At 50.7% G+C, this 25,626-nt stretch overlaps 6 protein-coding genes across 6 annotated transcripts; 2 read left to right on the forward strand and 4 right to left on the reverse strand.

Annotated features, from left to right (window-relative positions):
• Positions 1-1,498: 1,498 nt before the first annotated feature.
• On the reverse strand, positions 1,499-3,691 carry POX_b02954 (uncharacterized protein; the record flags this gene model as incomplete). The annotated part of the gene is made up of 3 exons (XM_050111861.1): positions 1,499-2,733; positions 2,866-2,954; positions 3,093-3,691. 3 exons carry the CDS (start codon positions 3,689-3,691, stop codon positions 1,499-1,501), a joined length of 1,923 nt encoding a protein of 640 aa, XP_049972207.1.
• Positions 3,692-7,484: 3,793 nt separating this feature from the next.
• On the forward strand, positions 7,485-7,811 carry POX_b02955 (uncharacterized protein; the record flags this gene model as incomplete). Its single annotated transcript, XM_050111862.1, has 1 exon — positions 7,485-7,811. The coding sequence occupies one exon, from the start codon at positions 7,485-7,487 to the stop codon at positions 7,809-7,811; it is 327 nt and encodes a 108-aa protein (XP_049972208.1).
• A 7,491-nt stretch (positions 7,812-15,302) lies between these two features.
• On the reverse strand, positions 15,303-16,701 carry POX_b02956 (uncharacterized protein; the record flags this gene model as incomplete). The annotated part of the gene is made up of 2 exons (XM_050111863.1): positions 15,303-15,937; positions 15,972-16,701. The coding sequence occupies 2 exons, from the start codon at positions 16,699-16,701 to the stop codon at positions 15,303-15,305; spliced, it is 1,365 nt and encodes a 454-aa protein (XP_049972209.1).
• Positions 16,702-20,280: 3,579 nt separating this feature from the next.
• On the reverse strand, positions 20,281-20,486 carry POX_b02957 (uncharacterized protein; the record flags this gene model as incomplete). Its single annotated transcript, XM_050111864.1, has 2 exons — positions 20,281-20,394; positions 20,445-20,486. 2 exons carry the CDS (start codon positions 20,484-20,486, stop codon positions 20,281-20,283), a joined length of 156 nt encoding a protein of 51 aa, XP_049972210.1.
• Positions 20,487-24,355: 3,869 nt separating this feature from the next.
• Positions 24,356-24,917, reverse strand: POX_b02958 (uncharacterized protein; the record flags this gene model as incomplete). Its single annotated transcript, XM_050111865.1, has 2 exons — positions 24,356-24,640; positions 24,699-24,917. The coding sequence occupies 2 exons, from the start codon at positions 24,915-24,917 to the stop codon at positions 24,356-24,358; spliced, it is 504 nt and encodes a 167-aa protein (XP_049972211.1).
• A 553-nt stretch (positions 24,918-25,470) lies between these two features.
• POX_b02959 (uncharacterized protein) lies at positions 25,471-25,626 on the forward strand (the record flags this gene model as incomplete). Its single annotated transcript, XM_050111866.1, has 1 exon — positions 25,471-25,626. One exon carries the CDS (start codon positions 25,471-25,473, stop codon positions 25,624-25,626), a length of 156 nt encoding a protein of 51 aa, XP_049972212.1.

Genomic DNA, 25,626 nt, shown 5'->3' on the forward strand with positions numbered 1-25,626 from the left:
GATTTCGAGAGTTAACGGAAGTGTCGAGGTAAGAGTTGTTGTTTTTTTTCTCTCTCTCTCTCTCTGTTTGAATGCTTTCGTTCACCAGAGGGGAGATCCGAGGTAGTCATCTCGTTTGAAAACGTGGGGGGGAAAGCTCCATAGCTCGGGGTAACGCTCGCCGACGTGGGGATGCGGGACGGACGAGCGGGGTGACTTCTCGGCATAACTCCGCGTTATGACGGGGATCGTTGACGGGTCAGTTTGATGAGAATGTTCGACATGTGTGACGCAATGAGATGGATTCTACTTGAAGAAATGTGAACTGGTGACTCTAGAACAAAAAAAAATAGGAGCCAATAAACTGGAAGAAACCATTCGACAAAAGACCTAGTAAGCAAGTCTTTGAGAGTGTAAGCGGAAACCCATCTGATCGTGACAGTCTCCTATGGAAACTTCCCTTAGCTCTTAGGGATCTCCGATCCTTCAACCCAAAAAAAACGAGTTCTCTCGCTATTCATTCGATCTGGTTGAGAAATGACGACATTCTCATCGGGTTCTTGGTCTTTCGGGATGTTGTTCCCAAGGCATTTCAGTAGAGGAGATGGCAGGACATATATCAGCAGAGTGTCAGTTTCAAACCCAAGGGATCCTTCCGTGCCGACGATTTTATTCTTACCACCACACTCACTATGAGTTTCGTCCATCGTCTCAATTCAGTGTTCAATATCTCTGGTTCGGTCAGGGCCGTGTCATAGTTCCTTTGAATCACCTGCCGGGCAGAAAAAAGTCGGCCCGTCAACAATTCGGGATTCACCGATGCTACATACTTCTATATCTCGCCACGAAGAGAATCCTACTTTCGAGGCTAAAGGCAGACTGGAATTGTCGACAAGCCCCCCTGAAGATTCTACACCAGGCGGTCAAGCTTGGGCAGACCATCATCCTGATTCTGACACATGGTCCGCTCACCTCATATACAAACTCGCTTGCAGGATCCTATCCCTTGCAGCGACGTCGCACGCGTATTATATTCCACCAGTCATCAGGAGGAAAATGGAGGCAGAGAGAAGGGGGGTGAGGGGAAAATGAGAACATAGAACAAAAAAAAAAGGACGTGCACCCCAGGTTTTCTCGCGCTGATCAAATGCAAATGCAGGGTTGACCCAATGTGGGGGAATCAACAACAGTGGAGGAACATGAGGAGACAAACGACCCCCAGAACGCCGTTTTCATCATACAGTACAGCTTCCTGGTCAAACACCCACCGACATGCAAGCGAAGAGGGGGAGGGGAAATATCCCTGATTACAATAGTGAGATACTGGAATGTTCACCACACCGTGGGGCAGGGTCGGTCGGGGGAGAGGGGGAAAGATGAACAGATCATCAATAATAGAGACATAAGTGGAATCATATCAACATGCGGGAAGATTGTCAAAGGTGGGAGAAGGCAAGCTGGCAACACACCAGACGCAAGAGATGATGAGCGAGAGGGAGAGGGAGAGGGAGGAGAGAGGTCAAGTGATCAAAAAGTCCATATTCATCTCCTGGATGATCTTCTCCCAATCCCAACTGTCCTCCGTCTTGGTGTCCATGACTTCCCACACACGCGAGACGACCTGAAAGGCCGGCTCGATGTTGCGAAGGTTGGAGTAGGATTTCAGGGTTTCAAATCCTTGGGCGATACGCTCTCGCTGCTTCGGCACAAAGGCCGAACAGCCGAGTAAGAAAAGAGGCATCAATACAATGCTATAGGCGCCCGCATCTTGAGGGAGCAAGTCCAAGTACGCCAGTCCATCTTCCACCACCTGTGAAATTTTTTCACTCGGTCGTGAAGGTCGAATCGTCCGGTAGAGATACACCCAAGTGGATTGCCGATACAGTTGGGCCAAATACCAGTTCGGAGTCTCTTCATCGTGCGAGGTTCTCCACGTCCGAATGGCCGTGTCGATCTGGACCGCCTCGCTCAGGGTCTGGTAATCCACCGCCGGCTCATAACCCTCGTTGAACCGTTGTCGGATCCGATCTCGCAGCTGGGTGATCTGCGAGATGTAATTGAACAGTCCATCAAAGACGCCGAGGAAATTTCCCGCTTGAGCTCCCGGCACGAAATCAGGTAACCGCAGCCCCTCCTGCATCATCGCGGGCCGACGATCCAATGAGGTCAAGGCATTTGAAATGTCATGATATTGGAAAAACTCCACGATAAATTGGCGGAATTTCTCATTCCGCGGCTGCTGCGAGAGTAGCAGGTACCGAGCCGCATCCATATGAGGACGGTACTCGCCGTTGGTTTCACCTTCGCAGATTGTATTCAAGCTGAGCGCGATGGTGGAAGCGATGATCGGATCTTCAACGAGAAGTTCCTCCTCTTGGTGGGTATCGGGTGCCGCTTCCGTGTCCTCGCTGACACCCGTGGTTCGTGATGACCTTACGGTGATATTGTCTTTGAGGTCTTGGATGGCGCGATGGAAGTGGTGATATTTCCGTTCTTTCAGCTTCGGTTCCGGATCCAGTCCGGATAGATGTGATCCTGACAAACACATCAAGGAGTGCATCAGTCCTCGATGTTGAGTGGCCATGGGCAGCAGAATCTCCTTGAAAGGATTGGAGTCGTCGTTGATGAGGGTCAGAACCCGACTGAAGCCGTACACAAAGTGGTCAAGAAACCGACGGTCGATTTCTGTTTCAATGCCATCGATGAGCAAGGGCAGACCTCGGGGGACGACTGCCATGGATTGGGTGCGGGCCGCTGTTGGTTGCGTCAGTCATTTGGTACACTGGAGTCTGCCGATCTCTATTGAGAATGGAGTGAGGGGGGAAAGGGGGAGATGCTCAAGTGCATTAATCACGCAGGATTTATCTACGAGGTGGATTGTCATACCATCGGCCATTCTTTGTCGACCACTCTTCCAGATCTCCTTGGGTGGATACCCTTCGCAGACGACCGCATTCTTCTGACAGTTCAGACATCTGTGACGGGGGGCAAAGTTAGTCTCGGTCGACTCGTCGAAATCATACGTGTATGGTGGAGAGGGGGGGTTTGTTCGTTCCAGTGTGGCGCCCGGTCAAGGTGGGAGATGAGGCAAACGAAACCGAATCGAGACTTACGCTGGCTTGGTCTCGTCACACTTCTTCTTTCTCCGACGGCAAGTGATGCAGCCCGTCTTGGAGCGGCCTTTGGTCACTTTGGCTTGACCGCCCGGTGTGGGCAGCGGGTGTTTGCGCGGACGGCCACGCTTCCGTGGAACCGCGACGGACGCTGCCGAGCTCTGTCCTTGCGCCTCCACATCCGCCGGCTGGATCCTTTGGATGTCGCCTTCGTGCTCATCCAGTTCCTCGATTTTGGGCAGATCATCCGAGTCGAAGGGGGGTGCGGCGCCCACCCAGGTCGAGGAGTAGGAGGAGGAGTCCGGTCGGTGCGACAGTCGATAATGTGAATAGGGTGCATCGCAGTCGTTCAGGGTCCGGTCGACAGAGTCGCCTGGCCAGTCGGGCGACTCGCTGGAGGTGTCATCGGGGCTTCCGCTGGCGCTGGTGCTGGAGGTGCTGGCTCGAGGGAGACTGCGATGCGCCGTCGCGGTTGCGGTGATATCGGCCAGAGTGGAGATGGAAAGATCCGAGGAGGGTCCGGAGCAGGCCTCCAGATCCGGCCCCGACCCGGTGAAATGTGGGTGCGTCAGAAATGGAGAGTTCTGCATGAACAACATCGAAGTCGAACCGGCAGCAAGGGGTTCTTTAATGAGGCTCGTGGCAGGGAGGGCGAGAAAGAGACGAGTATGACGAGAGAGGATCAAGACGGAGCTGGGCCGGCCGGAGAGAGGAATGCCGTCGCAGGAAGACCAGCCGCCAGGATGGAGAGTGGAGTGCCCAACTAAGTCGTGGACAAGTCCCTCATATGGAGAAGTGATCCCAAGAGACTCGTGCGATCGAACGGAGATGCCTGAATGTGAGCTGGCGAGCGACCCTCAGGTCAAGATGAAGATCGAAAGACTGAAGACTGGGAAAACCAAGGCCGTGGCACTGCGATCTGGACGATGACACCCCCAGTGGATGGCCCTGCGAGAGTGTCTCTCTCTCTCAACGGAGTGGCCGTGCGGGGAGGGGGCGCGAAGGTGTGTGATAGGCGGGTGGTCAAAAGAGGAAATCCGCGGCGATGGAGAAGGATCGAGACACGAGAGGATAGTCACGACCGATCCAAACGAAGGGGGGTTGATGAGGAAGGATGAGAAGGGAGGGGAGGTCGGGGGCCAAGGCCGATATTTCGTCTGGCGAGAGGCGTCTCGTCAATAGATGCACAAAGAGCAAAAGAGAGAGAGAGTCCTCCGGACGAGTCAAGGAGAGCCTGTAGGTAGTGTGGGGGAGGCGGCTCTCATTAAGAATGTCGACTGGGAGGAGGGGATTTGGACCACAGCATAAAATGTGTCATAGAAAAAGCCGGAGGTCATGCGAATCAGAATGGATCTTCCCTTTCTGAACGAGCAGCAGAATGGCTTAAACTTTGCATGCGGGGGAGGCTGCCAAACATGTTGGATCGAATGCGTTGATTTGCAGTCACGCAAATGCGAGGGCTGGTTGGGAAGAGCAATGCACTATTCGGGAAGAGGATCCTACACATCGTGGGGAACCAGGACACAAGAAAATTGAGAAAAATGCATTTTAAGGAAGTCGAATACCACGGACCAGATCTCCCGACGATGATCACATCGCCAGTCCCCGACCAGATTCACGCTAATGCTCATTTCGAGTGGAGAGGAGACCGACAGTGGTCCAAGTAGAATGACCGCCAACAAGGACTCCGTTGGGACAAGAAAAAAAATCCACCATCGAAGGAAACGAGAAGAACGAGACCGAATTTGCAGAGGCATAATTGTGATTATTATTTCCAAAACAATGATGAGAAAAGGGAAAAGTGAAAAAAAAGAGATCCAAAAAAAAAAAATGAAAATCAGAAAAAAAAAGGCAATTCGGTTGTCAGGAAAAAGCAAAATATGCGACCAGAAAGAGAAAACCACTGAACTCAGACCTTTCGACCCCAAGAGGGCCACAGTTACGGATGACTACGACCTGGGTACTTTTGATCGAACTAAACCTGCTATGAGAAGTGAAGTACCCCTTAGAGCATGCATGTAGTAGTAGTAGTAGTAATACCATGTATTGCTGTGATGGGGAGTAATGGTATTCGAGGAAACCGCGTACCGTCGTCAGCCCCCAAGTGAGCGAGAGCGAGAGAGCCTTGAGCGCGGGTGAGTATCAAATGTCACCCTTCCCCCAGTTGGCCAACGCCTCGCCAGCGCCGGGTAGTCTGATTTTGATATGCTTGATTCACATCGGTCTCCAACAGACATTCCTGGTCAGTCAATCGTTCCATGTGCACACTCAACCGAGGATCACCAAGATCTCATTCGAGACCCTGCACTGGTCGGAACTCAAGATCGACGTGGTCATGTCTATTTGAAACTGGAATGTCAGACCGGTTGAGGCAGCACAAGGACCGAAACCCTCCATCCTGACTCCTGGGGTCAATCACAATGGGCAAAGTCCACGCGTTCATCCGACCATGGGGGTGGGAATATTCCCGACAAACGGCCATGTCGAACTCCAGTCAGGTGACAGCCACATTTTTCCTTTCTCGGTGTTCGTCGACTCTGGGACGTGTCTTACACGATTCTTTTCTCAAACGATTCAACATGATCAGGGTGCCACACAGCCCTAGCAGAGACTGCTGATGAGAAGACATCACAGATCGAACAGACGATAGACAAAGGGGGGGGGGGGGGGGGGGGGGGAGCATAATAGAATTGATTGGTCCCGGTCTTCGCCACAACGCTGACGTCCTCGTCTACCCCGGATTCCAGGATCCTCTTCCGACGGTCTTCATCCACCAAAGGATCAGGCTCATCGTGAAACCTGTACATCGCACAGGCATAGGGTGCTTTCGCTCAGGTCAGGTCCCAGGTCTATGCATGGGAAGGGCAGAGAGAAGAAGAAAAAAAGAAATTTGTACGAGCATGCTGACCACATTTGAGTAGATATTCAATATACAGAATTGAGCTGCCCTTGATCGACTCTCCGTTCTTTGCACTGCTCGTCCAGCGAGAGGGATTGGAGTCTGGAGTAGGACAAACTCTCCATTTCGCCATATACGGTATGGGTTGCATGACCCTACCCAGCGGCGAGACGAGAACTTCATGTCAAATTGCTGGCCCGTGGGCCTTTTTCTTTCGGTGACCCGTTGGACTACGTATTTGAGGCACATCCAGTCATCATGTATCTCCGTCTACGATGAACCAAATATAAGATCATAAGCCTGGGAGGCATCTGCACTGTAGAGCTTATAAAGAGTCACAGACGCTCTTCCGGGGCTCACCGAAGCAAAAGTACTGCAGATGCGCAAAGAGTCGACCCCCGCGTCGACGAGACCAAACGGTACTAATGACTGGCGAATCCTGCGTCCGACACAACGCTGCGGGAGTCTGACCAGCATTTGTCGCAGGATCAGCGAGATCAACAAGATTTCACTGCCACCCCCGAGATGCTGTGCCTGTTACCTGACCAAGATACATCATACAATACATACATGTACCACTTCTAGTATGTCCGTGCACTCGATGATTCTACTTGTACAGTAACAGCCCAATCAATGTGGAAGTAGACACAGACATAAAGACTGTGTCACGGTACAAAAATATCATTCCTCATCATCTTCGGAAGCATGCTCCTGGAGCTCAGCTCCTGTGATGAAGTAGTGATGGACATTATACAGTAAGATGTATGCACAAAATTTACACTGTTACCAACGGTATTTGCAGTCCCCTTCTTGCCTCCTCCCCTCCAAATTCCTCCCCTTTTTTTTTTCTCTCCTGTGTGGCACCCGACAATCCGGGGAAAAGTGGACCGGATCGTCTCCCTGCAAGCTTGAGCTTGAGCCATCGTAACCTAGCACCGGACATCCGCTGCAGGGCAGCGACAAGGTTCAGAGCTACTCAGTAACCAACACGTATTCGTCTACGAATCCGCCAGTAGAAGTATGCTACGCCAAAACTGCAGCCTCGCCCTTTGACGCCTTCTCCCCCCCTTGGGGAACCAGTCCTCGTCTGCGTCTTTCCCGGAAGAGGTAGACCGTCACTCGAGCCTCCGAGTCGGCGGCACGGACAATGGAACTGGTATTACAGTACACAATTGGAGGGGAGAGCAAACGGACACTCCATTCGTGTTCGACGCGGTTCTTGACGAAATCTGGAATAGAGCGGTCAATTCAATTGTTCCGCGGGAAGAGCCATCGTGATACTCCCTTGAAACATGGTCGTTCCCACGTCCACCTGTGAAATGGGCTTGGGTCCATTGGCGTTAGCAATCGAGGAGTCTGTATCCTGTCAGCTGCCTCTACAAAGGTACCATGGGGGGAGAAAAAAAAAACTCTGTGTTGGTATGGGGCGGATTTCCCTTGCGCAAGTGATTGAGTACTGTAGTACATACTCTGTAAGTTTGTACTCGAGTACCATGGGCTACATTGATCATGACCCCTTCACCAACCGACGGGACTGGAACGCATGCACACTCGGGATGCTATACCCCCAAAGCGATTTCTTCTGGAGCGTTGAACACTCACCGAAAACACTCATGCAAGCTCCATCACCAAATGACAAAGTTCTGAAGCAGTCCTCCTCACGCATTGAGCAGGATCTCAACATTCCACCACTACAAACTTTCGGACCTCAGGTCGCCTGCGTTGCGAGGATCGGATGCATCAAAGATCTGTCGAGCGGCGGCTTGTCGGGACGACAGCCCTTTCAGCTCAAACGGGAGGATGAGACCCGTGACAGGTGATTTCTCTCCTCGCACAGTCACCAATGCAGAGTCTCAACTTCAACCAGATCTTCGGGTCCCTGGAGGACTGTCTCTCGCCTCTACGTCCCCAGTGATTCGATTCCCCCACGGCTGACAAGACCCCTACTTCCCCAGACGGACGGCAGCCTGATTAGCCGGAAGCAGCAGCGAGAGAATGAAGTGTCAGAAGGAGCATAGGCCGGTTGGGACTTTGGGATTCCCACTAACACTGAACACATTCCCTGATCGAGCCCCGTGTATGACCCCGTATTTTGACTCTGGGCGCCGCATCAGCTGAGAAGAAGGCCGGAGGATCCAAAGGAGGCAATCCCGACCAGCCCGCGGGCGGGGGGAGGAAGAAAGGGTAAAAAAGGAACAATTCAAAGACCAGACAATAGAGTTTCAGTAACAGCAGCCATCCTTGCCAAATGTTGGTGTCTGACCCGAACTGACCGCGCTTCAGTACTTTCTTCACCCATGGACGAGGCCAGAGGGGGCCAGGCCACCCGCTTGAATACCCTCAGTATGCGTCTCCAATTCGGAGACCATTTGCTCGCGCGCCCGGGTTCCAGGGGGACTTTCTTACGAGTCAGCTGAAGGATTTCAGGCGGGAAAGTAATGTGTGGATCCGGATGGCTTTTTTTAAAGAGCACCAGGCTCAAAGGGGGAGTTGAGCCAATTTCCAGCTGGATCCATCGCTGTGCTTTGGTGCTCACCACGGGGGACGCTCGACCGCGTGTTTTTCCGGGGCCTTGATGAGAGGCAAAGTCTGTGAACTGTCGGGTTTTTGGAGACAAATTCCGAAAGAGACGGACATAATGCGGACACAACGCTACCCCTCTGCCTTGGCCGTCTGGTCTACTCCCCCCTCTGAGGCCCTTTGATTCAGAAGAGACAACCGATAGTTCAGCAGATCATCTCACACTATGATCGGACACGGTGTGGGTCGGTGGCCGGAACAGTGGAGTACAGGGCCAGGGCGATCGGATAAAGACTTCCAGAGCACAAAAGACCAAAAGGATGGCGATGGTTGATGTCAAAGGGACGAGAGGTAAGAGGAAATGACCTCACGCCACGGCTCGGGAGGAAAGGAAAGGACGACGGAGAAGAATTTTGCACTCAGACAGGAGGGAGGACCGACGCCAACTGAGCTTGTTGCAGCCAATAATCCGCCCCAAGTATGAGTGTCAGTTGCCCAATGCGGGCACTTGAACAAGCCACTGGGCGCGACTGAGGTGCGACTTGCTGCGAGGTCGAACCACTCCCCCGCCACCCCACAGACCCTCGCGTCAGCCTGCATCAAACGAAACTTGAACTCGAGGCTATGCGAGTGTCCCCTCTCCTGATTTGATGGGGGAGGGTTGTAGCCCGGGCATCATCTATGAGATCGAGGCCCGGCACAGTAGTAAGTCTGTCTCGTCTACACAATACTCATACCTAAGTATGTCGGCTCTCTGGTGACCCGGCATGAACACGGTGCGCATGCGGGAGTTCTAATCGAGGATGAGCAGCTGCCACAGCCCACCTTGGATTGATACATCCTCGTTCATGATCTAATCGTGGAAAATGTCCTTTCCCGAGAGGATAGAGGCTCGCGTCCCCAGTGCCCGAGGGAATTATGTACACAATTCAAGATCTGCAGCTAGAGAGATAGTCGTTGTCCATCGGTTTCTCTGGGCGTCAGCTAATGTACAAGAGTCGCTGCTTGATGTTGGCGGCCGGTCCTCACGGTTCATGCAGATCCGCGTGGGTTTCAGATCAAAGAACGCCCCCATCTGAGAAAGTGTGGGGACAGGAGTGCTCGATGCCAATACACTTTCATCTGTCACGCCTCACTAGTTTTGCAGTTTAACCTGTAGTCGAGTACTGTTTCTCCAATTTGCTGTCTCGCTGTCTCGCTGTCTCGACAAATGGTCAAACTGGCAGCCTTGAGGTAATACAAGAAACGACCAACGACATACATAAGATATGCACGATCATCTCTTGATTTAATCAAAGCAGACACAATCCAATCAAAGCACCTGGGTCATCAGCCTAAGTCCTACTACCTACGTAGGTAGGTGCTCACGCAGTACTGTGATGAGCTGATCCACTTGAGCTGAGCCGTCTGTCCGCTCCATCCACCACTCAGTGGACGCTGGGCATGCAAGCGCTCGAGGGAGTTTCCGTCCAATGCAGCTTGCGGTCCAGATTCCCAAGGAGGCGCTCTGACACAAGAGCCAACACCCATCAATCAGAAGGCTTTGACTCTGGCTGACCTGTATTTGGCCCAAGTACCTCGACTACCCTACCATTGAGTTATCAACTCTGTTAAGTTTTTGCAAACTAACCGCCGACTGGAATTTCATCATTCCTTTTCCCTATCTCTCTCTCTCTCTCTTTCTCTGCGAAACTCTCTTCCGCTAGTGCAATTCTGCTACTCGCCCATCTCAAGTCCGCGGAGGACCGAGCAAAAAAAAAGGCCCAACTCCAAAACTCAAACTGGTGATCCGCGTGATCTCGTGTTCCCAGAGGAAGCAGGTTTCCCGAACGTCAACTCAATACGGTAGGTCCGATGAGCTTCTGGACTAGTCCCGATGAAAAGACATACGATAGTTACTTTCCTACCTGCCTATAACATACATCTACGTATGTAAGGACTGGAGAACTGTGCTCCGTCTCGTGGGCGGGGGGGGAGGGAGTTCTTCCTGAGGACTTGGCACGACGCATTTGCGGGAGCCATTTCCATCCCGTTCAGGTGACGTGCGAGACGTACACGGGCACTATGGACGATCATCATAAGGGTGGGATAAACTTGAAACGAGAGAGCTGGCATGTTAACTTTTTACCATGTGGTTGGCTCGTAACTAGGATCAGATGAGCGCTAGTACTGCGACGGCGATCAGTAAAACACCATAATTAGTAATGAACAGCTGTATTTGGAAAGGAAAAAAAAAGCACTCAATGCCGAAAATGGCTAAACAATTGTCTGATCAGACGTAAAACCTCGTAGATGCGGCGTCACCGTGCGCCCGAATCAACCGATGGCGGGCGCATGTCGAATTTAACCGTCCTAGAAGGGGTTCGGCGCTCGGGAAATAGGAACGCACCCATATTCGTGATCGTGATGTTGGTGATATTGATAAACTTTTCTGAGGGGGCGAAAACCAAGTTTGAGATGTAGTATATTCGCTAGGTTGTTTGTGAGGTAGCCAAAGCCAAAGCTGAGACTTTGATGGATGCATGTCTATAGTATTCAAGATTTCCGATTCTGGTCACGTACGTATAGGGAAGGGAGCTCATTGCCTAATAGACGATAAACCTAGGATGGACACGAGTATATCCCACGGGCTGTGAGGCTGGAGGATAAGGTAAAGGTGAAAGGTCAGAGTTTCCCATCGCAGACACGAAAATATGGAAGGCGCAAGATTGATTGACATGGTGATTACGATGTTGTCTTTTTAGAGATTGGACGTATAGATAAGATCGTCGCTCTTTCATTTCGCACCCTGGTCCTAGGCCAAACATGGTTCAGTCGCAAACTCCCTTCCGGCGAATGCTTTACGTCAAAGAGGTTTCCTAGATAGGAAACAGTAGCAGAGTCGGGTGTCTAGTGTCTTGGTCAAGTCAGTCCGTCAACCCATGCAAACTGTAATGCAACTACGAGATTGCCATTCTGATACTTCACCTCCTAACAGACCAAAGATCTTCATAACGCAAAACCCCAATTGAGCCATCCCCCCCCCCACGTCCAAGTCAACTGTGTAAAGACCGAACCCCACCATTTCTAATCACACCAAGATCAATTTCCCTCCCTCGTTTGATATTACTTTGATGGGTATAGTCTCTACCCGACGATCCGGCGTGCTCGAGGCAGCCTCGTCCCGCCCTGCGAGGCAACGGAACGAGTAGGATCCGATTGCGCCGGTGAAGCTCCGCGCCCTAGGCACGCATTAGCACCACCATACTAGAAACTCTGGATGGAAGTGAGTGCCGGTTTCCCAAGCGGAGGAAAATGTGGAAATCCACATGTAGGATTTCAGCCACCATAACATGGTGGCAGAGTCTCTGACTTTGTCAAGATTAGGGTCGAGTCAATCGGGTCCGAGACTCTCGCTCTCTCAGAGTATGGCTCGTAAGGTTCCTTAAGAATGCGTGACTTTCAAACCTGACAGACCTTGATTATGGTGGGCCTTCAAATGCAGACCACTTCATAGGGTATCGATAAGGTTTTCATTAAAGGTTGAGGATCATGAGCGCACATGAACCTGCGGCTCGGTAAATTGGAAACATGACTCGAGTGTCACTACTTGGATTATCTAGACAAAAAAAAGCAATGAATGGAGAAGCCATCCGTCCAGTCCTCTCTGTTGACCCCCTGCAGATACCTACCGATGGCGTTTGGTGGGGGGAGAGGGGTGCACCTAGCCTCTGTCTCCAAGAAAAGGAATGAACATACCAATCGCCCGTCCATATTCAAGGGAATCACCGATACCAGAACTTTCCATCTCTTTGATTGAAACGCACATGGACAAAATGTCTATTCAGAATGACTGGGCTAGTCCCACCGACGGGGGTATACTTCTCTCGCGTCCGAAACTTGGACCTGTCTACCCAGAACTCTCGGGCGCAGCGCTGAATCACTAGTCTCATGACCCTACTCAAAATCATCTTCGTTTCTAGTTCAAAAAGATACAGCAATGGAAAAAAGCAAACAGAAAAAAAAAAAAAAGGATTGTCATTGCCGCTGCCCTACAGCCGAACCGGCAACTTTTCATTTCCCGCAACACTCACCCAGTCACTCGGGTGTGGATGGTTGCTTTTTTCCACTTAGCAAAATAAATAAAAAGTAGTACACACAAGTCCCGTGGAAAGCACGCTGGGCAATCAGAATTCTCGAGTGACAGACAACCGTCGCGCTTTGAGTAAATGGCATCAATCAGCTACCAGCGATGACAGGCTGTGCTCAAGTCATGACACGATGGTCCCGACAATCTGGTCTATTGAACCTTGTGCCTGAGGGACGCGAGCTCGGAAATACTATTGTGTGGTGGATTTGCCTCACCTGGTGCTCGGCAAAGGTCATGAGCCCCCAGGGATGTCTTTCAGACGTTGGTGGGCTGCATTTTGTATCTCCGCGGAAAAGAAAAGAAAAGAAAAGGCGGCAAAGCAATACTCAAGGCAAAATTCGAGTCGAGGCAGTATACTAGAGACGTGGCAAGGAGGGTCGCTAGGCGCGCGTCAGAGGATCATCACACGCTGACAGGAAGATAGATGAGCTTGTTTACCTGATCCGGATAGAACTCTATTTGGATTTCTTTTGACATGCCGCGATGGGAAGTTCTATCGATTTCCCCAACTTACCAATTGTCATCGATGAGAATCATCCGAATCAGAGGCTAATAATTGAGAAATGAAATGATAAATCCAGGCTCTAAAAAAACTCCCGTCTGAGCTGCATCTGAAGCTCCGCGGACATGTCAACCTGTATTTCCGGTGTGAGATGCACGCCTCCTGTCCGGTGCTGTCCCCGGACCTACCCCTTTATCACGAGATTTCATGGCGTTTAATACTGCCATTGAATCATTCCAAATAATTTCTTGATCATTCAAACCCAAGCAGCGCATTGAGCGGACCATAGTCGCGTAGGTACGACCCATGAGACAAACTGCTTTCCCAGATATACTCGGCTCGGTATAAATGAGAAGCCGAGCATGCTCTTACTCAATTGATGAATTCGCACTGGGGGCCATTGACTGTGGAAAGGCCCTCTACAAAATCTACTTCCATGTCTTGAGAAAGTCCAGGGTCTGTATTTCTCTGCGCCTTTGTTGGATGCTTATTGAAGAATCTATACCGTGCACGATAGGCGTATAGCAGGGGCCTTCTGCGATCAGCGACGACTTCTTGGATTCTATATATTCTTCTAGAGTCGCCCTTGAGCCGTGCGCTCAGGGGTAAGAGCTCTTCACAAGACTGCAAGGTAGTTAACATCGCGGATCTTGGGGGAAACTGCTGACCGAGACGAGGGTAACGGGTCACCAATGGCAAGATTATCGTTGAGAGTGATGAAACCGACGAACGAGAAGAATAAACCCCCGGTGATACTGTTTGAATCAAATCATTAAGAGATAGAGAATGCTTGTTCTCCGACTGCTGGGAAGTAGTGGACCAGTCCATAGAATCAATCGTTTAGGACAGCTCGGAGGCATGAGTCTAGATCACGTGTTTGAATATTGAAGATACAATGCTGTTCCAAAAGTCTTCATCTACCCACACTCTAACGCCTAACCTGGCCTTCTGCTTTCAGTGTGTTTGCTGGATCATACTTGATTTTCAAGATGGCTTTGAAGTCATTCCAAAATGTTGTGCTGTGGAATTATGGATCGAACCTCGTTGACCAGTTTCAGAGCATGGATTTTGAGCGCTTCCAGATGCAGGAAATAGAAGGGAGTTTTTCGATTTGACCGACAGAGTATCATGTCATCACCGTGCAGCTGAGACAAACTGAGACCTTATATGAAGTACCACTGCACACGTCGGGCTACAGTTATATGAATTGCATCAAAATATTTCAGATATAGCCCTCATGTCGTGTTGGAGATTCGAGGAGAATCGATTTATTCCAGAATGCTCTGCCCCGGTGGATGACCAAATAGTAGGAAAAGGTATGAGAAAAAAAGTAGGCATGCGCGCTGTTGGACGTGCCCCAGCGCGTGAAGCCGATGCTGGGTCACAATATGGTACATGCTCAGGATTCCAATTTACAGAAACGGACATGATGGGTACTAAGTTTTTGTATCTATAGGTGCAGAGGCTCGAATCCTGATGAATAATGCTGGGCCATTTCTTATCCTGGCGGATCAGATTGTGGGTGAATAGAATATATATGCATTCCAAGGATGTACATTTAGAGAATCCGAATTTGCGCAAAACCGCGTGGTATCCATGTGCTAGGTATGATCCACTCCAATGCAATAAGAGTGTTGAAGAAGAGTCTTATCCAGAAAAGTAAAAATTGAGACCTCAAGGAGAAAGATCGGGGGGGGGGGGGGGGGGAAGTTCCCCACGAGGTGATAGGTGAACGATATTGAAAAGGAGATGATGATGCACATCATCCCCAATTGTGAGTGAAGGGTCATAGGATGCCGGAATCAGAAAAGGGTGAAAGACAATGAAAGATGTAATGTCGAAAATGACCAGCACAAAAGACAGGAAACCCAGGGAGCATAATGGATATCACATGAAATCAGAAGTTCCGGCTTCGGTGGATGAATGGACCGTACCAATCTAGTTTGCGAGCAATCAAAGGTGGAGGTGTGAGTACAAAAGATCGCCAAGGTGTGGAAGTTGTCTAAGCCATGGCAAGTGGAAGAAGCTGTGAAGAGAGGGAAGAAAGAGATTTGCGTCTCCTGTTGTTGGAAACGATGAATAAAGGTTGGCCGTATCTATTCAGAAGTAGGTTTGCGGCGACAGGTGGAAAGAGGGAAGAGGGAAATGGTGAGACAGGGCTCAGATGAAGACTCTGTCTAACTGTCGCAGCGCTCTCATGTCCTCTCCGACAAACCCAATCTTGTCATTGGGAATGTCTCGAGGTCCGTCGGGAACGATGGGCGCGCGAGCGACATGGGGACTCCCCGGTGCGCCGATCGAGGACGCGGCGACGGTGATAGGGGCAAGCGAAGCACCGCTCACAAGTGCCCCAATGCCGGGAACGGACCCAGACTCCGGCTTCGGGGGAGTGCCGACCGATCCCAACTGTCGTGACGCACTCGGGGGCGTCTGCTTGGGAATTTGCGGGCTATGATTGACTCCATTCGCTTGCATGACGGGGCCGGGAGGATTCCTCGGCGAAGAGATTCGGGGATCTGAGACAGGGTGACCGTAAACCCGTGGACTCCTCTGCTCGGGAGCAGGAGGCTGCTGCTGCGGTACAGCTCGAGGCGATCGTCCAGGGTAGGCTGGGCCACCGATCGGTTGAGGGGCTGCCGCTGGTGGCATGGCGGCCTCGTGGTGACCGTGTCGGTCGTAAGGGCTTGCGAGGGGATGTGCGGGAGGTGGCAACCCGTGAGACATCTGCTGGAAATGCGGCGGAGGTTGATGAGGTGGCGGTGGCCCATATGGGGATGGCCCACCCGCCGCGCCGACTGGAGGTAAATAAGCGGCGCCGTGATACGGGACCGCGATGGTAGGAGGAGTCGCGAGCGGAGATGGGCGGCCACGCATGGTGGATTTGCGTGTACGCCTGGGTGTGGCCGGCCATGGTCCGTGGAAATCCGCTCATGGGGTGAGGTGTAATGGGATAGGCAGCAGCACCGGGCATAGGCCCGCGAGTCACGACTGGAAGATTCTGTTGGTCATTGACCGTGGACTCGGGATAAAGACCTTTTTGGGGCCGAACATGCCGGAGAGCTGGGTCGGTTGTGGGCTGTTGAAGGTTGGCGGCGGATGGGTGAGAGCGCGAATAGTAACTGATCAAGTGCAGGTGTTGCCCGGTCGAGGTGGTGATACTGAAAGACTGCTTCATGAGGCCGTCGGGTTTATATCGATACCCATCAGGACCCTCGTCGGTGCCGTCGCCTCGATCATCGTCGCTGCCTCGGCTTTCCGGCGTCTTTCCAGGTCGCGCAACGGACGTTTGAGGACCAGTACCGCCACCTCGTTTCCCTTCCATTTCACGGTACGTTAGGAAGCTTCCAGAGACGCGGCTGGCGCTCCATGACTTTCCATCGGTCCATCGTCGCATTCCAGCCTCTCGCTCATCCCAGACGAAGACGGAACCCGACCGTATCGACTGTCGTTCCTTCTCTGATAGTCGGCGCTGAACTCTGGGCAGAAGACCGATCCGGCAGGCTTCGAAAAGAATAATCGCGTCCGCTGGCGTGCGAACATGGCCGTAGTATGTCTCCATTTTGTGCTGCCAACCGATCACCCAACCGAGAGATGCAGGGTGGATTGTGGCAACTCGGGCGAGTGGGAAATGTAATCTGTTCGGCAAGTGGCAGGTTCTCAAGCCGGGGTAGTTGTGTGGTTTTGCTCTTCGACGTGCGACCAAGGGGACTCGAAGGAGGGAAAAAGGAGATGAGAGGAGACTGAAAGGTAAATCAACCCGACCGAAGATCACGTCTCGGCGTGTTGGGGGAGGGGCTGGGTCGGTAATATGAGGGGGGGGAAGACGGGGGGGGTTCGCAGATGGAATTGGGGAAAAAAAAGGGAAGCTGAGAAAAGGGAAAAGGAAGGGGAAACAAGCATAAAAAAAGGTAAAATCCGATAAGGTGGAGAGATCCAAGCATATAAACAGGCTACAGCATCAGAGGGGCCGAGATACGGCTGATCGGAAGAGAAAAAATGGAAATCGTCCAAAGATTAATCGCCCTATTTTCTTTTTCATGGTTCTTTTTAAGAAAGGGAATACACCAAAAAGGGAAATATGGGAAGAAAAGGGAAAGTGAGATAAATCTGAAATTTCCAAATCCCAAGAAAAGATGGGGTAAGACCGGGCTTTTTTACGTCACTGAAACATAAAAAAAAGACGTATTTTTGAGGGTCAGTTGGGTCGACTCTTCTTTCATGGTGATTTTCCACTCCTGATGTGAGGACCATGATTTGGAACACGATCAAGAGTCAGATTATGTGTTGTGGTGGGTTTCCCTCTCTTTTCTTTGGTTCTTTTTTCACATGATCTCAAGTCTTTAGGGGGTCTGTGGCTCCCTCCGGGGGAAAGAGACACAAAGCTCAAAAGAGGAATAGGAAAGTTAAATGGAAAAATGAAAAAGAAAATGGAAAAAAATGGAAAATGGCTGAGCGCCTGCAGAAGTGCAGACACCAGAGGCTTGGGAGTGGGGCACCGGTGGGCTCAGTGGATTTCAATCGCTTCGGTCAAACTCCATCGGCCGCATCGTACTCACGTAAAGTGTAATGGGATGCCGAGAGCGAATAGACTGGAAATGTCATTTCAGTACAAAAAGAAGATGCCACAGCCCCCGAGCGTGTGTAATTAAGAATCTCCCAATGCCATTTCTGGCCCGGATGAACAGCTTGGAATCATTCTGGGAGCGAGAGTTGGCCATGTATCACTCCTTGAGGGTGCCTGAAGCTCCACAAGGGGTTTGCAGGAGATGTCCGGCCCCTTAAAGTCCTCTGAAACATGTCGGCCAGCACATGGATTTCACATATTAAAAAAGAAGGAACATACAAGCATGGGGCAGTGGATGATAAACAGCCAGCGATGGGCTGCACAGCCATTATGTGAGAATCGGCGAGCGCGTGAGACCAGATAGGAGAACCAATCTTTCACAGCGTGCGACGGATCAACCCAAAGAAGGTTAAATTAAGACGAGGGTAGGGACAGAGCGCAGACTGGGCGGAGGTTACTTAACGCCGAAATTCCAAGAATGGGCGACCAAGTGAGAAAAAGGTGGGTCCTGAACCTTAGAATATTTACGTTAATTGTGCTTGGCCGGCAACTGTGGCAGTCGAGTCGCCGGCCGATTTGGTACGTCCAAAACAAAATCCCGTGCGTACATACATGTGTTAAACTGTGAACAGTGACCACACTGTACATAAACTCTGACGCATAAGGAATTTCAAAAAGTGTTTTGGACGTGGGTAGCTGATCGCACGACCTTTCTTGTTCTACATACCATGATGATTCGGCCGAGGGCCTTTTTTTTTATCAATTTCTTTCCTTAATTTCCAAGCTCTGGAGAGTCAAGACCACTGAAAACATGCGACATATTATTCCTATTGAGTTCCATCGCTTAGGGGGAGGAGAGGGATGGCTTTGGGAACCAAGAGAGACCCTCAAGGTTGTGGATAGGATTAAGGTTCTCTGGAAACAAGAGAAAGAGAACGGAAAAAATCAAAGGAAATGGTAATCCAAAGTAACGCCCATGTAATCCAAGGTTTCGTTTCCACACTTAAAGTTACATGAGATTTCAATTGTTGTTCATCGATTCATAATTCATCAAGCCTCTTGGAAACAAGGTTGGGTGGAGAAAGTCAACTAAGCTTGAACGGTCTAGCAAATCATAGTCAAGGAATTGTCAAGGTCGGTCCAAAACTGGGAACTGGGGCCAAAGGGGGCATCGAAGAGTGGAGCAAATTGGAGGGGCGGAAAAAAAAAGAAAGGAAACGAATGATTGAATACATCTAGGATAAAGGCATTTCAGATTAGGCAGAGGCTGATGAGAATCATCACCAGCAGCACAAGTAGCCCCTTGTCGACTTTGACCGTAAGGATCAGTTGGATATGTTGTAGACACTTTGCTTACAGAGTCGCTGTTCGAAGGAGAATGTGAAAGAAAAAAAAAATTTGGGATTTGACATCCTGAGTTCTCCCTATCTGTAGATATCATGCAGAGGTCGTTCAAGGGACGCGGAGGCTTATGGGATTGCTAGGAGCGGCAGGCTCTAGGTAGTTGTGGCAAAGTCAGTGTGGCGGGGCGGGTTCCCCCCCCCCCCCCCCCCCCCACCCCCGGTTGCATTGCATTCTGAATTGAGCGTATTTCTCGACAGCGGTCTTATGGACAGGGTGTTTCCATGGATAATGAGAGGGGTTGCATGCTTGCGGTTAATACATATACACCACAGTGAAATAACGGTCACGATGGCTTGTCAATCAGGTGGCAAAACCCGTTGAAAAAGCTTCCCTTTTCAAAAACGATGATTGGAATGCGGACGTAACTATGTAGCTGGGATCTGGTCTTGATTGAACTGGGCGAGACTCGTCTGCCGACTTACTTTGCCCAAGAAAATCCTGACTCGGGTCGCTTAGACGGTTCAGCTTGAGTGGACAGTGATGGCTGAGCCGCCTGCCAAGTAGCACAGAGCGTAAGCTCTGCTTATTCTTTGACATGGTTCCCGAAGGCTAGGCAACACTGCTGTCAAAGCACTATGCCCGGCTCCCAGAGTATGTATGTGGACTGGGCGCTGGACCTCTCGAGTCTATTGAATTGGCAAGGACATAGGGGTCGTCGCTGCTCGCGGCGGGTGGATGAGCGCCCGGCCATGTCTATCACTCTTTGATCGTCCAGCGATCGTCAGATCTACGAAAGAAAGAAAAGAAAAACCATAAAAGGAATACTTCGATCTACATATCCCACGACTCTGGTTTCGTTCCCTGGTGGGTGTGTTGTGTGCATAGTCATACCCGAGCGAGAGCGCCTCCCCACCTCAATATCCCAATCGACCGTAAAATGCGCCTCGGGGCTGTCACCTTTCTGAGCACCACCACCTTGCTAACCTCCCAAATTGAGGCGGTCTTGGAAAGTCTTGAGTAGGTCTTGGCTAAGCTTACGGTGGCTTTCACAGGGCCAGAATGAAGAGTGGGGCTGAACGAAGGGTGGAGTCAAGGGGAGGGGAAACGGACGAGACTCGGGAAACATGAAGAAGGGACGATGCAGCGCAACAAATTGTAATCGCTCGTGACTCGTGTAACTCGTGCGCCTTGAGCCTTGAGCTTTGAGCCTCGCGCCCTCGAGCCCTTGAGCTAAGGCCCTTGGCTCAACTGTCCCCTTCCAACGTCGCCAGGAATCTCCCATTCCAGGCGACTCGCAAATGGGTCATAGTGTACAATCGTACACTTTGCGGTTGTCCGGGGACCCTACACAATTACAGTACAGTGTATGGTTCATACCGTACGCATGCACAGACCGAGGCTTCCGAGAGCCACGGTCGCCAGACGACACGAGTCATTTTTGTCGGTTCGAGGCGCTTCTCGACAAGGGGGCTTGTGATCGGTCATACTTCCGCGCGACACTGGGAATCAGCGTGACGGTGTCCACTCAATGTAGGGTCAAGGAATTTCTAAGCGATGAAAGGAGTCAAAAATATATATATGTACATAGTAAGTAGATGAGCGGGAGTCCAGCACTGAACCAACTGGCAAGGAGAGCATTCGCATCACAAAAAGAAGTTGCAAAGAGAAAGACAACAAAAAATCAAGTGGAATAAATTGAATTAATCGAAAGCGACCGAAGAAAAGCAAAGAGAGAGACAGGATTCCTCAAAAGGGTGGTCGGTGGTCACCATTTAGCGGGCGCGGCCTTTGAAGCTTAAGCTTAATTCGACACGAGGAGGTCGGGCGCCGAACTTTGTGCTCGCTTAAACGAGACGGCGTGTCGGGAGCTGGGTGCCACTACTCATATGCCTCGGATCCAGTCACCTGCGACAATCTGTCCCGGACGCATCCAGCATTCAGCGCTCTTTGTTACCTGACTTGTTGGGTCATCAAGCATGTTCGGGAACAATTTTTCAGCGATTCAGGTGCCAGACGAAGACCCGCTGAGATCAATCTTTGAGTCACCCTGTCCTTAGATTACGGACTGGATGACCGATCAAAGGTAATGGGAAGTGGTTGAACCCCGCTGTTCGCTGGGATCGCCACCCGAGTTTCCACGGTTGATTATTCGGATTTTCGGTATACGTTCTGGTTGATCTGATCCAAAATGTAGCACGATAATAATCAATCTTACCTCGACGCCGTCAAACAGAATCTGGCATTCACTGCGTATGGACTCGAGTGCGAGCCGATGAGAGTACCGTGGTCAATCGAGTCTACCTCAACACGTCATGTTCATTCTACACTGCCGGGCCCCTCTCTGTCCTGGGTAAGTGAAAAAGCCAGGAGCACTGCTGATCAAAATGAATCTGGAAGCGGGTTGAACAATAGTTGCAACTGTGCTCCACCAAAGGGGGGATTACATGTGTAGGGGACATATGAAAGAATTTCACCCCGTTCATACTGATATGACTACTACAGTAGGTAGTTCGTCGGGCCTGTCATGGCTGACTAATTATTTGATGATGTTCAATCCCCGTCAGAATCCATGCCACCGATCGAGCTTAACTATCGTTTTCATAAGCGTGGTCCCCAATAGAAATTTGTCTAATACAGAGCTTGTGTAAAGTGTGCAAAACTGGAAAATTGATCCATTATTGAATCCAACAGTGAGCAATAATATGTCGGGTTCTTTTCCTCAAAGGTATGTAGCGGCTATGCTCTGCACAAACTTTCGTCAAACTCCCCAGCAATAACCGGAATGGGGCGGGCTCCGTCGGCTTGGGCCTCCCAAAACAGAAAACGTAACGGTGGTTCTGGCCAGCGCCAAGCAGCCACCTCGGCAGTAGCTTTCTCTAGTGCCGCGTTAATCTGGGATCGGGGGGTGTAAGACGCTTGCCCACGGAGTCATCTCCAGAGCACAATTCACACGTGATTCGTATTCGTACGCCGGGTGAATGACGCGGCCAAGGCTCGGAGGATCAACTCTTTTTTTGTTTGTTTTTTTTTTTAAAAAAAAACCTCGACTTTTTGAGACTCTTTATTAGTAATTTTAATTTTCATGTTGTTTTAGGAAAATTGAGCGGCCTTTGAAAGAAATTAAACCCCCCCCCAATCGATTTCCATTTTGTTTACCCGTTTAACAGCCGGCTTTAGACGTATGATCGGACAGGGTCTCATATATGAAGATATGTACACCGAAACTGTATGGCCTTGGACTCGAGATCTTCTGGAAGAAAGAAACAAACAAACGAACTCACGTTTCTTGTCGAATGTTGTCAAGCCTGTCAAGCCCGCGGGAGCCGCTGTGCAAACAAAAGATCCAATTTCCCCAACCTTAGATTTTTGAATAGGGAATGAAGTTTCTAGAAGCAGTAAGAGCCCCGCCATTGTATACAGCTTAAACATTGGAGATATATATGTACAACTAGGCAAAGTAGTAGGGTGTATACTTTATGTACACCATTCACTATATATGTATTCTGATGTAATATACCCTCAGCATATGAATCCCTCCTGTAGTGAGTAGTCAGTAAACTCATATTCACGGTAGACTGCAATGTTCTTTATAGTCGTATTATGCAATGTCGTTCTCGCACAGACACATATACGGTTCGTGGCTGCGGATGGTCCTCAAATCAGCGATAAGGTTAAAAAGGATAGACCAGGTATTGCCGCTGCCAGAGTTAACGCTGCTTGAAATGGAGCCGTGGGGGGGGGGGGGGGGGGGGGCTCAGTAAGCACGGGTGGATCACTTAATGGATACACATCATCATATAATACGACCTGTGGCTGTTTTGCCGAGCTTCAGATAATAGACCCCAAGACTCGAGCGACCAATTGGGGCTTGCCATAGCCGAAATGGGTTGCATCCTTCCGTGGAAGGGCGTGAAAATGGCTTGAGACATTTTGGAAACTTAGAAAGGACATCCATTTGCACGAGGGACACCCACACGCACATATGTTTGATTACTGATCCATACATGCTTATCTAGGTTGTCTTGTGTGAGGGTTGTCATTAATTTTTGGTAGAAAATGTCGGGCTTTCAGGTAAGAGTATCCAGTTGTAGGTGGGACAAGCCAAGGAGCTGTTTTAAGAGACGTACCCCGCTTCCGTGCCACGCAGGAATCATTACCACCACACCTTGAGTGAGTCGGCAGCTGTGAGGCTCTTTCTGATGTTTCCGTTTACCTGATGCATCAAACGTCAGACAGCAAGGCTTTATCGCACAACCTGAGCTGCACGAGTAGATCGAGAACCTAAACAGAAAGATAATTCGTGTGCAGACCGCCTCCATATAGATGTAGATGCAATCTGATCGCCGCGATGAAGGGAGTCCTGCTGGAAACAAATGGGACGCATAATTTTATCATCCAGGGAGCCGAGACCTTGATCACGAAATACACGAGCTCACTGGCCTGTAGTCTTACAGGGATGCTAGCATGACAAAATGACTGGAGTTCAGTAGTAGTCAATTGGGTATACTGAGAGACGAGACAGCTTCCATTGCTTGCCTTGGCTTCTTCCATGGGCGCGAGGAGGCTTTTTTTTTCTTCGCTGCAGCTGCAGATCCTGATTCAGTTGTCATGTTACAGGGATCTCCTGCCCAACTGAAGTGAGACCAATGTATTCATTGAATCACCCTCACGCATGAGCAATATTGAGAAACTTGGTGAGACTCCGTCCGAGCTGGCTCCCCCATCACTGGTAGGTCGCTACCGTGCGGAGTGTCTCTTGATTAAATCATCTTGCTCGACACATCCTGTGTTCATGGGTACCGTACCTGTCATTCGAGTTTCATGATGGCCGTTGAATTTCTTTATTTACCTCTTTCTTGGCTACCTTTCTCCACTCTGGCCTGGGTTTCTCTTCTTTCGCCTCGGAGAAAAGCGCATCCTTGACCTGTGCATAATTTGCACTGAGCGCGCACTTTCCACCTTCTGGGACTGATGTGGACCTGCCCTGTCGCGCGCTTACTTCCCTATCAGGATTATCCCAGTCGTTGATTGATTCTCCTTCAATCAGGATTGTGGGACATGAGGATGACTGGATCCTCGGGGCGCCCTTGGCCCATTAGTGCAATGTCACAATTGTTTTTCCCATGAGCTGGGACGCGACCGCGAAGGGGATGGCCGTGGTATACACACAGGCAACTGGAGGCCGAAGGGCATACTTGATGATGCTGGTCACTTACCATCGAGGATGGGGGACCTCGTGATGGTTTAGCCCATGTGCTGCGGCTCAGAGTCCTCGGTCTGACGCATGATTTCCACCCATGGATATTCAATATAGGAGGAGATTCCCAGTTGGGTATGTACCATTTTGGATGACAAACCCCCGTCGCTCGGACATGCCGTCCCCTATCCGATCATCCGAGCGAGAGGCCATTCCCGTCTCAACGTGGGGCGACGCTAGAGTCGAAGCTCCACCACTCGCTAAGCATAACGGAAACTGTGGAATTGCCCGATGGACGTATTCTCTGCGGGCCAAGCCGACAACAGGGCTTGCCGACCGTCGCTCGAAGCCTCGATTGGCCTTCGCCAGGCCCGCATGGGCTTCACGACTTTCCTGCTTTGACACCGAATAGAATTCCATCTGAATTCTCCTGTTTCTGTAGTTTTCTCACAAAATACTCCGTGAGGCCCGGATCGCGATGTGAAGGTTCCAAGTGGATCTCTGTGGCCGCCGAGCTGGGATGTACAGTCCAGTCCCATTCTGGGTGGATTGAGACCTTTCGAGCAAGGTGCGACGATGGAGCACAAACTTTCACTGCAAATTTCTCATCACGCAGTCGGACGCAATCCAGCCTTGTAGGCGAAAACGGGTGAAAACTCGGCATTCCCATCCCTATCGATCCGAGACATTAGGGGGAGGCCGGTGCGTCAGGGATCGTGCATATCCGTCCGTAACCTTTTGAGGCATCCCTCCTCTACACCGCCGGGTAGAACGGCTTCTTTTTTCATGACAAGCATTCTTGCCCTGGCGCGACGAGATGACCGTGAGACGACCGTCACCATTGTCACTGGAAACGACCGTGCGACCGAAGCTTTTTTTCCCCCATAAAATGTCCATGCTCAATGCTTCTCGCAGATGATGATTGCCTTATTCACCAGCAGTTCGGTTGCACCGATTGCACCGATTGCACCGTGGAGTGATGGACCACTGTGGCTCACACGCTCTCCCCACGACCACACTGACCCTATTCTTTTTTTGTCAATCCCCATGCTCGCCGAGTCACATTCATCCGGCTCAATAGGGTAAAAGATGTGCCTCCGATCCATCAGAGACAAGGGGTCTGGCTTTTGAGCTTATGCACTCATGATATGTTGCACTCGACGAGGGTGTTGACACCAGACGTTGCATGTGCGTATAGGACATTGCTACTATGGCCCTCTGCCATGCGCAAGTCGGCCATCTTCCGGAGTGCCATTGGATCGCCATTCTTAGCAGGCAACTCTAATGTGCCTACAGGCGCTGATCCCGATGATCCCTTCCGCTGCCTGTCGTCGGAGATTGGCCTGCAGGACCCATACGGAGTGCAGAGTACAGAGTGA

This window comes from Penicillium oxalicum, chromosome II (assembly GCF_001723175.1).
Source record: "Penicillium oxalicum strain HP7-1 chromosome II, whole genome shotgun sequence".
Classification (NCBI taxonomy): Eukaryota; Fungi; Ascomycota; class Eurotiomycetes; order Eurotiales; family Aspergillaceae; genus Penicillium; species Penicillium oxalicum.